The 14,287-nt window shown below is 48.1% G+C and overlaps 1 protein-coding gene across 4 annotated transcripts in view; it reads right to left on the bottom strand.

Annotated features, from left to right (window-relative positions):
• Positions 1–14,287, bottom strand: part of PLXNA4 (plexin A4) — a 1,024,340-nt gene that overhangs the window by 362,215 nt on the left and 647,838 nt on the right. For all 4 annotated transcript variants that reach the window (XM_085653587.1, XM_085653590.1, XM_085653588.1 and 1 more), the window contains one exon: positions 6,050–6,203. In XM_085653587.1, the coding sequence (XP_085509713.1) occupies positions 6,050–6,203 (154 nt within the window). The remainder of the gene's footprint in view (positions 1–6,049; positions 6,204–14,287) is intronic.

Consider the following 14,287-nt stretch of genomic DNA (forward strand, 5'->3'; position numbering starts at 1 on the left):
ACTAGAGCACAAAGAATCTTTGGCATCAAGCCCCCGTCCACTGGCATACACGCACATAAATGAAGACCCTTGGACAACCTTAGGGATATGTTATTAGCAAAAATATGGCAGATAAAATGTATGAGGTCATATGCAGTGCATGATGGAAAACGTGCACTTTTTCTAATCTAGTTTACTGAACAAGCATATTTCTGTGGGTTTTTCTGTTTTGTTTTTTTACCATTAGCTGATGTCTCATTCCAATACCGAATTATAATGTCATTTTAACCATTTATTTTTTGAGGGAATTTCTTTTTTTGTAATGTAAGTTAAGATACTAGCACCTTACCTAATTATAACATCAGTTTAAACTTTTCTATTTTTTTGAGGAATATTACGCAGTGGTAGTCACCACTGTGAGGTTGCAGTTATATGACTTTCCATAGGAAGAGCATGTTTTATGTTGCTAATAAATTGGACACGGATGATGAATCTGAATAAAACTTTAAAAAAAAAAGTTCATCCACCTCAGCGCCTTTCTAGAAAGTTTTGGGGTGATCTGTCAAGCAGGGCAAAGAAAAACATGTTTTCCCCGGGCAGTTTTCCATGGGACCTTTAGGCAAAGCTGCAGCAAAAACAGCTGAACAGAATTACACCGAATTTGGCAGAAAGCTATATCTTCACCTAGAAAGAGTGCTTTTTGTCATTTGGCATAAATCTGTTCACTAGTCTTTGAGGAATTAAGATTCAAAATATAGAGATATCTATCGTACTGGTTCTCCCACGTGCCTGGTTAGCTGCTGTCAACATCAACAAAGATATTTGGCAGCCTGGGTGTGGCACCGGTGGTTCCCCAACACATCAATTAGACAATATTATACATTAGTCATTATGTATTTTTTATATTATGTGTTCATTTTGAGATAGCTTGAAAAAGCTGTTTGCTACAAAGCGCATCTGACAGTATACACTGATTGAAATTAGATTGTTTGGGTTTACCAATCATGAATAGATTATTGATAAAAAAAGGACAATAGTGAATACCAGCTGACCTCTGTCATTTTGTGGCTGCGGCATTTACTATATAATTTAGGTCTAGTAGAAATGTTAAGTACACTGGTCAAAGGTGGTGCTACGCATAATTCCCCAAATCACTTGAAATTTTGCTTAATGCAAATATGCGCAATTTTTGCATATGAGAGACTCATTCATCCAGAAAATATCTTCCCAGGAGATTTTGTTTACTCATATCAGTCTCCTGCCGGTGTCTTGTGAAGCTTTTCTCACCCAAACTGCTAATTTGCATGAAAGAAGTCATGTAGGATACTGGCAAAAATATAGCTAAAAAAGCATAATTTGACAAAACCTTATTGGAATTTTACAATATTTTGCTAAAAAATGACACAATTTCACATAATTTGCTTACCTCGCAAACAATTTTGCTTCAAACTAAAATGGATGAAAATACTGCTAGAGAACATGCTGCATAGTTTCCTTTTTTGTTGCATAATTTATATACCCATTCCACATAATGCTACCAGCATTGGCATGGAAAGAGCCCTGCAGTGTGGTTTGGAACCTGTCATTATGATGATGAAACTCTTATTTCACAGGAAACTATTAAATACTTTTCATATTTCACAGTTGTATATGAAATATGCTTTTTTATGCCAGTGCATTTTGCGCAATAAACATACACACACACACCACCTAACTTCATGCCTGCATGTTGATGACATCATCAACATGAACTGGCCACTTTTCCCAAACTAACAGTTTCCTCCACCTCCCACTATCCAATCACAACATAAAACACAAGCGCCTATTTGTATCAGCAGCGGATCCGATATCACTTGATTGAAAAACAGCACTAGCATTATGAGAAGAGCGGCCAGGTGTCATGTAAGGCCATGACCCGCCTAGCTCTCTGTTGCTCCCCCGCCTACTCTCTGTTGTCCCCCCCCCCCCCCTCGCTCGAGAGGCTCATTAATCAATCCAGCCAAATTGAGCATCACAATTTATCTGTCCCAAAAATAAATTGCAGCCGAATGAATTTCATTGTCAACCTTGGATATGGCCCGCCATTTCTTCTGCTGATTGTTTTGACAGCCTTGTTAAACGCATCTTGTTTAACGAGTTGGTTGGCGAACGCAAACAAAACAGGCACCGCGGAAGCCATCTTGACGGAGACGCAGAAGCCGAGGTGTGCGGGAGGAGTGAGGCCTCGCCTTCTCCTAGAGACAGACAGACAACCTCACACTGCCTTCGCGCGCGGAACAAGAACAGCTGCTTGGAAACAAATATGTTTCACTTACAGATTTTTAAATTGCAATCATGTAATGGATGTGTAGGGTGCGTGCACTGCCAGCGTCATTTGTCTTCGCCTGTCATCTCCACACTAAAGGAAGACCGCTGAAGCGTGCCGCGTGGGCCTGACCGGCCCGCTCTCCAGATGTTTCAGGACTTAAAAGTACCTGCTGAAAGGCATGTGCGCTAGACGCTTCAAGAGGATTTGGGTGTTATTTTTACATACCACCTGACTAATTGTGTCCATCAGCAAAATGAATAAACTCAACCACCGTAGATGTGTTCAGTGGCGTGTCCGCATTACACACTTCAGGGGCCGGGAGAGCCGGAGACCGCAGCGCGTATTATCCAATCAACTCACGGAGGACTCCCGTCTGCAATTATAAACCCAGGATGCGCCTCTGAACAGAATTTTGTTTTTGCACTTTCCATTGTTACTATTGTTGCATTCGTACCATATACTTTTGTTTTGTTTTACACAGACCCAAAACTAAGGAGGACAACAACTGTACAGCGATTTAATGGATAACTTGTTTGCAGGGATAGAAAACAATGTAGTGAGCACACACCCGTACAGACTCATCAACACACAAAGCCATAAAGACTGTTCAGAAACACAACACAAACAAATACACATAGACAGCATTAAATTACAAAGCTAACTTGAAAATAGGTTCTAAATTAACAGCAGGGATAACGCCCATCAATCATATGCCATTACATATGAGCACAACTAATCAAATACAGATGAATCAGCTGTAAAATAATATGACAAAGTCTGAACTTTGTAACAGACATTGGCTAAACCAATAGCTCTCTGTTTTAGAAGGTGTCGATTGGCTTTGCCACTGTTTGCTTAACACTGTCATTCCACGATGCATGCATCGCAATCCCTACAAGCAAGTCACGAATCATGATGCATACGCACGCATGTGTTATGATGCATGCACATACATGTGTGCACATGGCTGCATCTTGTGAATCTTTCCAAGATGGCGGATGTGTTATAACGCATTCATGTGTATGTGATCCTCAAAGAAAAAGAATGTGAAAAATAAATATGGGATGGTGTCGGTCGGGAGAGCCCCACAGAGGGACGAAAGAGGTAGGTGCATGAGCACTGAGTGTGTGTGCAGGGGGTGGGGACCTTCCTAAGAATGTAATACTACAAGGGAATTAAAGGCAATGCATGTGTAGACTAGTTTCAAATCCACAAAATGCCTAAGGCTCTTACCATCGCTAATGGACATCCATTTGGTCAGTGACAAAGACCATTTAAATGACAGGAGTCAATGTTGAAAGAGCTGTACAAATGCCCCTTTGTATTTGTAGGTATGCAAATGTGCATGTTATGCGTTGTGTGGGTGCTGTTGGTAGATGAGCCCTAAAAAGGGTTTATCATTCGTGTGCTGTTGGTAGATGAGCCCTAAAAAGGGTTTATCATTCGTGTCCGGAGTTTTCAGTTTGTCATTCCTTCCAGGAGAATGCAGGGCCCTTTAGAATGAAAAAGATTACCCCATAAAAGAAGTGAAGGACAAAGAGGCAGGGTTTTGTTTTTACTTCTTGCGTTCTGATTGCAGCATGCCACCATGAGTGTGACCTCGGAGCAGTAATATTCTCTCCTTTGTTAGAGCAGTGCCTTACTGTTTTGCATTTCGCTAATTTGCACAGTTTTGTACTGATGCGGTACTTGGTGTATTCCATTGATCCGTATGATGATAATAACACAATTCTACAACGTACACTGCATTGCATATATATAGCGCTTGCTACTTGTGATGAGGTGTTGAACATGCTTGATAAATAATGGATGTTTTCAGGGTTCATCTTGTCAGTTGGACAGCTTCGAGAAGAAGCATTCGCTCATAGAGATTACAAGTTGTAAATGCCAATAAAGAAACGTGTTTAGAAAGTTGCAGATGTGAGACAGGTTTCAACAAGAGATCCTGGTGCTTGTAGGTTAGAGCACACCTCCTGGGAGCTATTTGTAGATAATACAAAGACTCGGATCAGAGAGAATTTCTGTGGAGCATTTAGGAAATACCTGAAGCATCACCAATTTAATCCAATGTTGTTTTTCGGTATCCATAAAGTCTTGTCCTAAATTATCTATTTTACATTTATTTATTTAGGATTTTTCGCCATGCTGGTGGCACTTCACAGTTACCTTGCAGCAGCTCTACCAAAGGAGAAAGGATGTGGAGGACGAGCGAAAGATCAGGTGTATGATTGCCCGTTTGAGACCCTCACGGGTGAGTAGCGCGCTATATAAACCCCTGATTGATTGATTGAGTTTAGGTCCTTGGCTGGTGCCAGAGCCATGGGCTGGCATGAGGAAATGGGTTTTTTAACCCCCTTCTGAATCGTAGAAAGGCATCTTCCAGTTTGAGGTGGAGGTGATTGCAAAGGACCAAGTCTGGAGCTTCAAGAGAAACTCTAAAAAGATCATGTGCAATGAATTGGAAAAGACATGCTCAAACATGCCTCGAAGACACTTTGCCACTGGATTCAAGCTAGCCTGGCTGATGACTGCTGATTAGCCAGAAACCGGTCGCAGGATGCTTGTTTCCGGTCCAGGGAAGACATGGCTTGGCAGTTCAGGCTGGACTGTTCCCATGAGGCACAGGGTCAGACTGATTTGCATATGGCCATGTCTGAAATGGGGTGGTGGAGTGAGCTAAAGAATGATGATGGATTAAACCCAGATCAGTTGACTGGGGTGAGTGTTTGATTTGCTCAAACGCTCCGTCCATCATCCCCTTTGGTATCGCTTTGTTCGCCCTAAGTTGGCAGGGTATGCCCAGACGTTGGTCCCTTGCTCACTTTGCCACTGGATTCAAGATAGCCTGGCTGATGAGGGTTATGAACCCGAAACCGGTCCCAGGATGCTTGTTTCCGGTCCAGGGAAGACATGGCTTGGCAGTTCGGGCTGGACTGTTCCCATGAGGCACAGGGTCAGACTGATTTACATATGGCCATGTCTGAACTGGGGTGGTGGAGTGAGCTAAAGAATGATGATGGATTAAACCTAGATCAGTTGACTGGGGTTGAGTGTTTGATTTGCTCAAGCGCTCCGCCCATCATCCCCTTTGGTATCGCTTCGAAGACACACTGGGGCACTTCAGATGTGCTCCAGTACAAATCTTGTGACTACATTTTAAAGGTGGCTGGTGTAAATTTTGGATGCTCATGGGGGTCTCCTAATTTGTTCCAGCCTACAGTCCTCCCCTAGAGTAAGAAAGACGACCTTTTGTGACTAATAACTGAAGAGTTATGCCTTCAATTATTTGATGTTCTATGAGCGATCATTCTAGAGTGCCCTATTAGAAAAAAATGGCAATGTGAGGTACACTTTTAAAAGTCACCAGCAGAAACAATTCACAAGAGGAAAATACTTTAGAGTTGATGGAGTTGGAAAAGGGACCAGATAAGTCCAGTTTATCCGGCCAAACATTGAATAGCACTTAAAATGTGTTTTATGCTTTTTAGGGACAAAGACTGTTATGAACGCTTGAGAGCAGAATTTTCAAATTCAGATTACCTAAACTGTGATCAGTGCAAAAGAGAATCCTAATCAGAAGCAATAGGCTGCAGTCACACTTTTATGCTTTATAACAAAGACTGGTTCTGCACTGTTGTCACTAGATTAAACAGGGCCAGAAGAAAGCCTGTGTAGTAGAGCTGAACATTCTACAGTTTACATCTTACTGCTAAACACAACAAGAGAAGGTTGCTTGACGTTGCAGGTCATTTTCACACTCACCATTTTCTGTGATGATCCGGGGTACTTCCTTCTCAGCCGGTGAAATGCATCGGATTTGGTTGCCCACCACTGTTCCGTCCATCTCAGACAAGTCTTCAAAAGTGCAGCTGACCCCAGCCGAGAGTTCAGGAACATTGTAAGCTTCCAACACCAACTGCAAACAGAATATAACCTTCTCATAAACAATGCACAGATTACCTGATTCTTCTAAACCAGTAGTACCTAAAAATGTGGTCATGGTTTCTCAACACTAAAACAATACACGCAATTACCAAAGGAAGGAACTAGGTTTGTCATGCAGAAAATGCAAAAATGCCATGTAAATTCTAAATAGAATAATTATAAGTACGTTTTCTTACATCATGCAACAGAAAATCAGGTGAATTTCCAACAGCTTTGAAGCACCGAGTGAACAAATATGCTGTTCAAAAGATAGTCTTTTAGTGACCGAGACACGGTTTACTTCCTGGTTAGCGGACAAGGTGTCTCCTAGATAGATAAGCACTGTCCACTAGCAACTAGGGTGACCTGCAGTGCTTGAGTCTGGTAAATTCAACTAGACCTTCTATAGCTATGTAGCCGATATCTCGAGAACCATTTAAACTGCTGATAATAACACCTGTTGATTACATCTCTAAGAAACAGTAAACACTGTGGTATTAAGCCCTATAACAAACATACCATCCTTATTAATGTTACACCAAACCTCACGAGATGCACCATTTGAATGCCTTTTCTTCTCAGTGGAAGATATCATTGTTTGTGGCTTTTAAAAAGAAACTAACACCCAGGTTCCTTATAGTAACCCTAAGACATGACGAGAACTTTCCATCATTTTCAACAATGGTATTGATTCTGGAGGGAAATAGGTGAGATAAGTACGCAGCCCGTGTTTAGAGTAGATCCAGCAAGAACAATTTCACCGGAGGGACTGTTTTCAGATCAGGATGGGTCGCCATTACCCTGCCATACCCATGTTGAACTATTTTAAGTCTTGACCTGCTGCAATATAGGGCTGATTTGAACATTTTTGTGCAGGTGACTTTGGTTTCCAGTCTGAATTTGCAGTGAGGGCGAGCTATACACAGGCCCATTGGAATTATGCGATTGTGCAGCTCCGTTGATTTTCGCATAATATATTTACACATTTGCCACATAATCTTCAGATTTTAACACCCAAAATGTTTTGCTTCTGGTTCAAAAGTTACTAAAATGTGATGACCCAGGTTGCCGCTCAGTGGAAGGCCCTTTGAAAAGCTGGACTGGTCACCGTTCTGTTGCTTATTGCTAGATTTGTTAACCTGGTATGAATGAGGTGCAACCAATGCCCAGAGAGTGTTACCAAGTTTAAAAATGATGAAATAACGACGTATTACTATTATAAAATGTGCCACCTTATTCCACACAATTTGCCACATAATTTACCGAACCCTGCCACATAATTTGGCCCTCCCCTGCCGCATAATTCCAGTGACCCTTTCTATGCAACTTCAACAACAATAGCACAGCTTGACCGCCAACACTCAACACCTCAGTATAGACAGAGTGAGGAAGAAAACCCAAAAGCCCAGAGAAAAGACGGGGTAGAATCTATAAAGTACGATACATACAGAAGGCCTAGCGCGCAACCAAGATGGCCGCGTAGGTGCGAGGCTCCCGAGGACCTCCGCGACCTCCTACATTTATCCTGAATTCATCCTGCCTCGATTGAGGGGACTGTGTTTGTGAGCCTGAGCTGAGGTGGCACCCGTTTTCCGTTCTCGAATTGGACCCCGGGTGCCGGAGTGAGCACCGATTGAGGTTTGCGGCCTTCTTCTCGCCGAACCCCGGATTTGCGTTGGGGGGTGACCCAGTGGCAAAGTGAACAACAACGGCGGGCCGGGCCTGGCGAGTCGCGTACCCCGCACTTTCGCTTTCTCGCCGTTTCTGCAAGTGAGATCGCGGAGCCTCTTGTGTTGGTGTGGCCTCGCTGGGGGACCCGGCCTGCCTGCCTGCAGTGGCCCACCCCGCCGATCTGGGGTGGCCCCCCCGGAGCTCGTGGCCCTGATTGCCTGCCCTCTACGACGTTGCTGGTTCGATTGTGGGACCAGCGGCGATGGCCACGAAACAAGATGGGGATCGGTCAAAGACCAAAAGACCAAGTCGACCCGACGTGGCACCGTCCATCCGGCCAACAGCATGGACCGCTATACCCTCCAGAGGGGATCTCCCGGCGGACCGCACAAGTCCCCTGAGAGCCCCTCTGATACCCCGGACTTGCCCACGGATCTGACTCTCCACGACGTCATGGGCGCCATTTCCGAGATGAAGGCCTCGGTGGGCCAGCGGTTCGACACCCTGGCACAGAAGATCGATGCGTTCCTTGTAGACGTTGGCCTGGTGAGGGCCGATCTTTCCAAGACCAACGATCGAGTTGACTCTTTGGCCCACACCGCATCGGGCCTTACGACTGAGGTGGCGGCACTACAACTGGAGGTACGCCGGCTAAGTCAGGCGAGCGCACTTATGGATCGGCGCCTCGAGGATTCCGAGAGTCGGGCCCGGAGGAATAACGTCCGCATCATCGGAGTGCCCGAGGGACGGGAGGAAGCGGCGGCGGATCTATTTGTGGAGGACCTGATTGCTACCCATCTCCAGCCTCGGGGCCTGAGTACATTTTTTGCTGTGGAGAGGGCCCACAGGGTTCCCGGGGGAAGGCCGAAGGTCGGAGCCCCTCTGCGACCTCTCATTGCCCGGATTTTTAACTTTCGGGACAGAGACGCTATCCTGCAAGCTTCCAGACTACATGGGCCGGTTAAGTTGGACAATATGGAGGTGAACTTTTACCCTGACTTCACCCAGGCGGTCCAGAAGCAAAGACTGAGCTTCCTCGGCGTTAAACGCCGACTCCGGGACCTGAACTTAAAGTACGCCATGCTCTTTCCGGCTAAGCTGCGAGTGGAGGTGGATGGTCGCACGCACTTTTTTGATCGTCCCGAAGCGGTAGGGGACTGGCTGGACACTCTGTCTGGGGATCGTGATCGAGATGGCGGGGGGGGCGGCGGGAGGAGGCGGCCCACTGGATCGGGACTGAGGGGTCAATACTGGGCCTCACTCAGGACGAATATGAGGCTACTTTCGATCGAGCGTCTGTCTTTGTACATTCCCCTACTATGGAGGTTGTGTGGGGTCTTGAAGGAGTACTCTTTCCTCCTCTAGGGGATCTAGCTAGTTTCTTTTATAGGGGCGACAGGCACACTGCAAGTTGGGGGGGCTGTCCGGGCTCATGCAGGGGGGCAGGGTGGGGGGAGTTTTGTTGGTATGGGTGGGTTGGGGTGGGGGGTTGTTCGTTTCCACCACAAGGCAAACGTATCTTTGTGCTATCTCTACAGTGCTCTCTGGGGGACGAGTGATGACTTCTGTTAATGATGGGGGGTAGGGGACTGAGTTTGTTGTCCTGGAATGTTAATGGACTGGGGGACAGGATAAAACGAGGTGTGGTCCTGCAGTTTTTGAAGCGAATTTCGCCCGATATAGTTTTTCTGCAGGAGACGCACCTCATTGGCAATTCCTTTTGCGCTATGAATCGACGGGGCTACCGCCTTGTGGCCCATGCGGGCTTCACGTCCGGCTCCAGGGGTGTGGGCATTATGGTTAAAAACTCGCTCCCGTTGGAGATTGATTAAGTGCGCCATGATGATAGGGGACGTTACACGGTTTTGGTGGGCAGATTGGAGGGCAGAGTGATCGTTTTTGTGTCAGTATATGTCCCACCGGGGCTGCAGACGACCACCTTTGCGGACCTGGGGCACCTCCTTCTTGGCCTTCCGGAGGGGATTCTAGTGGTGGGGGGGGATTTTAATGCTGTTGTTTCCGGAACCGTGGATCGTCACCCCCCTAGGGATCTCCCCCGGGCCCAAGAGTGGTTATCTGGCCTCTTGGATACCCTGGGGCTGGTGGATTGTTGGCGTCTAAAACATCCCACGCAGCTACAGTACACCTTCCATTCAGGGGCCCATGGTAGTCTCTCACGGCTAGATTATGTCCTGGTCCCTGCGGCTTATGTAGGGAGGGTGGGAGAAGTGCGCCATTTGGCACGGGGTATTTCGGACCACTCTCCGCTCTTGTTGCACTTTGATGTTTTGCCGAGGGGAGAGGGTAGAGTGGCCCCGATCAATCCCTGGTACCTGCGTGACCCCACCATTCGCGCAGAACTGATTAAATCCCTTAAGCGCTATTTTGATGAGAATGTGGGGTCTGTGTCTTCGGCGGTTTCACTGTGGGAGGCGTTTAAGACAGTACTCCGAGGAGAAGCCCTGTCTCTTATTTCCCACTCCCGGAGGCGCGAGCGGGAGGAGGTGATCCGTGTTGAAGCTGAGATAACCGAGTTGGAGGGGGATCTAGAACGTGGGGTGACGGAGGATAAATTACATGTGCTCCAACTCAAGCAAGCGGCCTATAAGGCCCTCGTCACGGAGGCGGCCAGGGGCCTCAGTAGGGAGCAACAGGGGAGACTGTATGATGTGGGTGATAAGGCTGGTAAATTGATTGCGTGGCTGGATAAAAAAGAGAGAGCGAGTCGTGTTGTCCCGTTGATTGAGAAAATGAAAGGTGTATGTGTCACTGAACCGGAGGAAATTGTCTCCTGCTTTGTGGACTATTTCCGTGGGGTATATTCTCCAGTGTCTTCCCGCTCTGAAGAGGATTCCCATGCCCTGCTCAGAGATATCGCGCTGCCTTCCCTTTCTGAGGAGGACAGAGTGTTGTTGGACGCCGCTCCAACCTCCGAAGAAATTGCCCTCGCCATACGCTCGGTCGCTTCCGGCAAGGCCATGGGTCCTAATGGTCTTCCCATCGAGTTGTATAAGCTGCGACCGGATACGCTGGCGCCGCATCTCCGTGCTATGTTCCTTGCGGCCCACTCGGTGGGTTCCCTCCCGGTAGACCAGCGTCTGGCTACCATCGTGGTTATCCACAAGGAGGGGAGGCCTCGGGACCGGGTCACATCCTATCGACCCATTTCGTTATTGAATGCGGAGCCCAAAATTCTCGCCAAGGTTCTGGCCAATCGGCTGGTCGGCGTGGTGTGTGACTTGGTCCACCAGGACCAGTCCGGCTTTATCCCCCATCGTAACACAGCGCTTAACCTGCGGCGTTTGCATGGGGTGCTCGCACGTGTCCCGTTCATGCGGGAGCCGGCCATCTTGGCATCCTTGGACGCCACTATGGCGTTTGACACACTTGAATGGCCATATATTTGGGCGACGCTCGCGAAATTTGGGTTTGGCCCAGGATTTATCAGCTGGGTTAAATTGTTGTACTCTGGCCCACTGGCGCAGGTGGTTGTGAATGGTAGAGTGTCGGCTCCGTTTGAGTTGGGCAGGGGCACGCGGCAGGGCTGCCCGTTATCGCCGCTTCTTTTTGCGCTTGCCTTGGAGCCCCTGGCGGAGTGGTTGCGGTGGGAACCTTCTATTCGTGGTCTCCGCTGGACCCCCGAGTATGAGGACCGCGTGTCTCTATATGCTGACGATATTCTCCTGTACCTGGCTTCCCCACGTAAATCACTGATAGTCCTGGTTGATGTATTGCACTCATTTGGTCGTAACTCCGGTCTCGTCATCAACTGGGCTAAATCGTGCGTGTATGTTCTCTCTGGGGAGGCTCCTATCCTTCCGCGGGGCTGTCCTATCCAGATCGCCCCGCAGGGATTTAGGTACCTGGGTATCTTCATCACCCTAGACGCGGAGGCCCGGTATGATCGAAACCTGCTGCCCCCCTCCAGCGCCTGAAGGAGGATGTCGTGCGTTGGCGGCGTTTGCCGCTCTCGCCGCTCGGCCGGGCGGCATTGTTTAAGATGATGTCGCTGCCGCGTTTCCTGTACGCTCTGCAGAATACAATGGACCTCGTCCCGGCGCGCTACTTCCGCGAGGTGGAGAGCTTACAACGCCGCCTGTTCTGGGACGGGAGACCGCGTATCGCCCTGGCGAAGCTGACGCTCCCGTGGTATGACGGGGGGATTGCCCTCCCGGATATTAAACGGTATTATTGGGCCTCCCAGCTGGCTGCGATTAATCACGGCCTATACGGGCCCGCCCTAAACCCGGCCTTTTAAATGGATAAGATGCTACTGCCGGGTGGTGACTATAATCGAGCGCTCTACTCCAGCTCGCTCGACGCACGTCTTACGGGCCCCACGCGTGTCATGGTAAGAGTGTGGCACGCGGCTAATGCAGCGATGGGGTGGAAGGATCGTTTGACCCGGGCGTCACCACTGTACGCATCTGAGCAGTTGGGCTCCCTGTGGACCTCGAAGGGCTTCGAGAAGTGGGACATGATAGGCATTAGCAGGGTGGGGGATCTCTGGACGAGGGGGGGGATTCAAAACGTTCGGGATGCTGCAGACGGAATTCCAGTTGCAAGACAGGGAGTACTTTCGGTATATGCAGATCCGTCATGCACTATGCTCCGCCTTCCCGGACGTTGCCTCCATCCCGGAGTACTCCCCTCTGGAAGATAGAGTGCTGGATGGACATGTCCCGGAAAGCACGATCTCGTTGATCTATAAAAAACTGATCAATGACCGCGTGGGATTGCTGCTTGATCTTCGCGAGGCTTGGGTTGCCGATGGATTGGAGCTGGACGACGAGGACTGGGTCTCTGCGGTGGCCTCCCCGAAAGAGGTGGCCATACCGGCCCGCCTTCGCTTCGTCCAGCTCAAGATACTCCATAGGGTCTACATAACGGGGCCAAGGCTATTGCGAATGGGCTATGCTGTGGACGGGTTGTGTAAGCGTGGGTGTGGTTCTTTGGGGACCTTTCTTCATATTTTGTGGGAATGCCCAGAGGTGGAGCGATTCTGGCGTGGTGTGCATGAGGTCCTGCGGGTGGTTACGCGTGTGCCGCTGCTGCCCGAAGCGAGGAGATGCCTGTTGAACGTGTGGGAACCAACCGACTATTCGGCGCCACAGACGTGGTGGGTGACTCTGGGATATATGGTGGCCAAGCGCGATATTGCTCAACTGTGGGGTTCCCAGAGGCCCCCGACTGTTTCGGCCTGGAAGGAAAATATGGACTGGTGCATGTTTCGGGAAAAGGTGGTGTATGTAGCGAGGGGTAAGCCTGGGACATGGGTGAAAGTGTGGGGTCCCTGGAACGCCTACCGTGGTGGAATCTGCGCCCCGCCGTTATTGCCCGATCCATCGCCTGCCCCGTCCCCTTAGCCGGTTTAGCTCTCCGGTACCGGGCACTGAGTTCACCCAGTCCCTGTTCTGACCTTCTCCCCCCCCTTGATACTCCTATGGTTTGGTAGGGTCCCCCTTCTAGGGGAGCACATGCTGCAGTTTTCGATCGTGGGTTGCCTTGTGGTTGGATTTTGTTTGCTGTTATTTATGTTTAAAAAAAGAAACCGTCATGTGGGGTCCGTATGGTGTGGCCATCAACGCGGCTGACTCCTGTATGTTTCCCTTTGTCGCTGTCTGCGCTCCACTGTGTGTATCTTATGCTCCTCTTGTTTGCTAGCGGCCGGCCTGAAGGTTGTAGGCCCATCTTTGTATATTCTTTGAATTTTGTAATAAACGGTTTCACAAAAAAAAAAAAAATAAATAAAGTACGATACAGCAACACTAAGTCATGGCATTCTTTGAATACGAACAGGTTCAAGATTTAGAGAAATACACAGAGTCTGCGGCCACTGGATTCAATTGGCCCACTCAAGCAAAAATGGGCGAGGCAACCAAATCGAAATTCTCAAGGATGAAGCGATTATGCCGAACCATCCTTGCTACTCCGCACCACTGCTAAGAGAACTTCCATTTACCCAGTCTCTGAAAATGTTTCAGATAATTCCCTCCAAATAATTGCCACAGCAGACTGCAATCAAGGGCGTTTTTTACACCGGGAAATCAATGCCACTTTTTATGTAAATTTTTTAAAATATATTATTTTATATTGTACAGGTTCAGGGGGGATGACAAGACGATTGGCGACAGCGGGAAGGCTTGAGTCGGCTTTCTGAAGTCGTTTTGTATTTTATACTATAGAAAATAGTGTGGCAGAACGACAACCAAGCCCATCATCAGGCTAAGGACTTTCGGGTAAGTAGCCAGTTTGAGGCAGCCAGGTTATAGCAATATGAATGTATACATTTATAAGTAGTCAGTGAGGCACAGAAAGCAGTGATTTCTGAAGTTAGTTTGTATTAAGGAGAAATAATTTGAATTGGAAGCAGACGTTTAGACGCTAGCAGTCAAAGTAGTGTAA

Source organism: Triturus cristatus, chromosome 4_1, assembly GCF_964204655.1.
Source record: "Triturus cristatus chromosome 4_1, aTriCri1.1, whole genome shotgun sequence".
Taxonomy (NCBI): domain Eukaryota; kingdom Metazoa; phylum Chordata; class Amphibia; order Caudata; family Salamandridae; genus Triturus; species Triturus cristatus.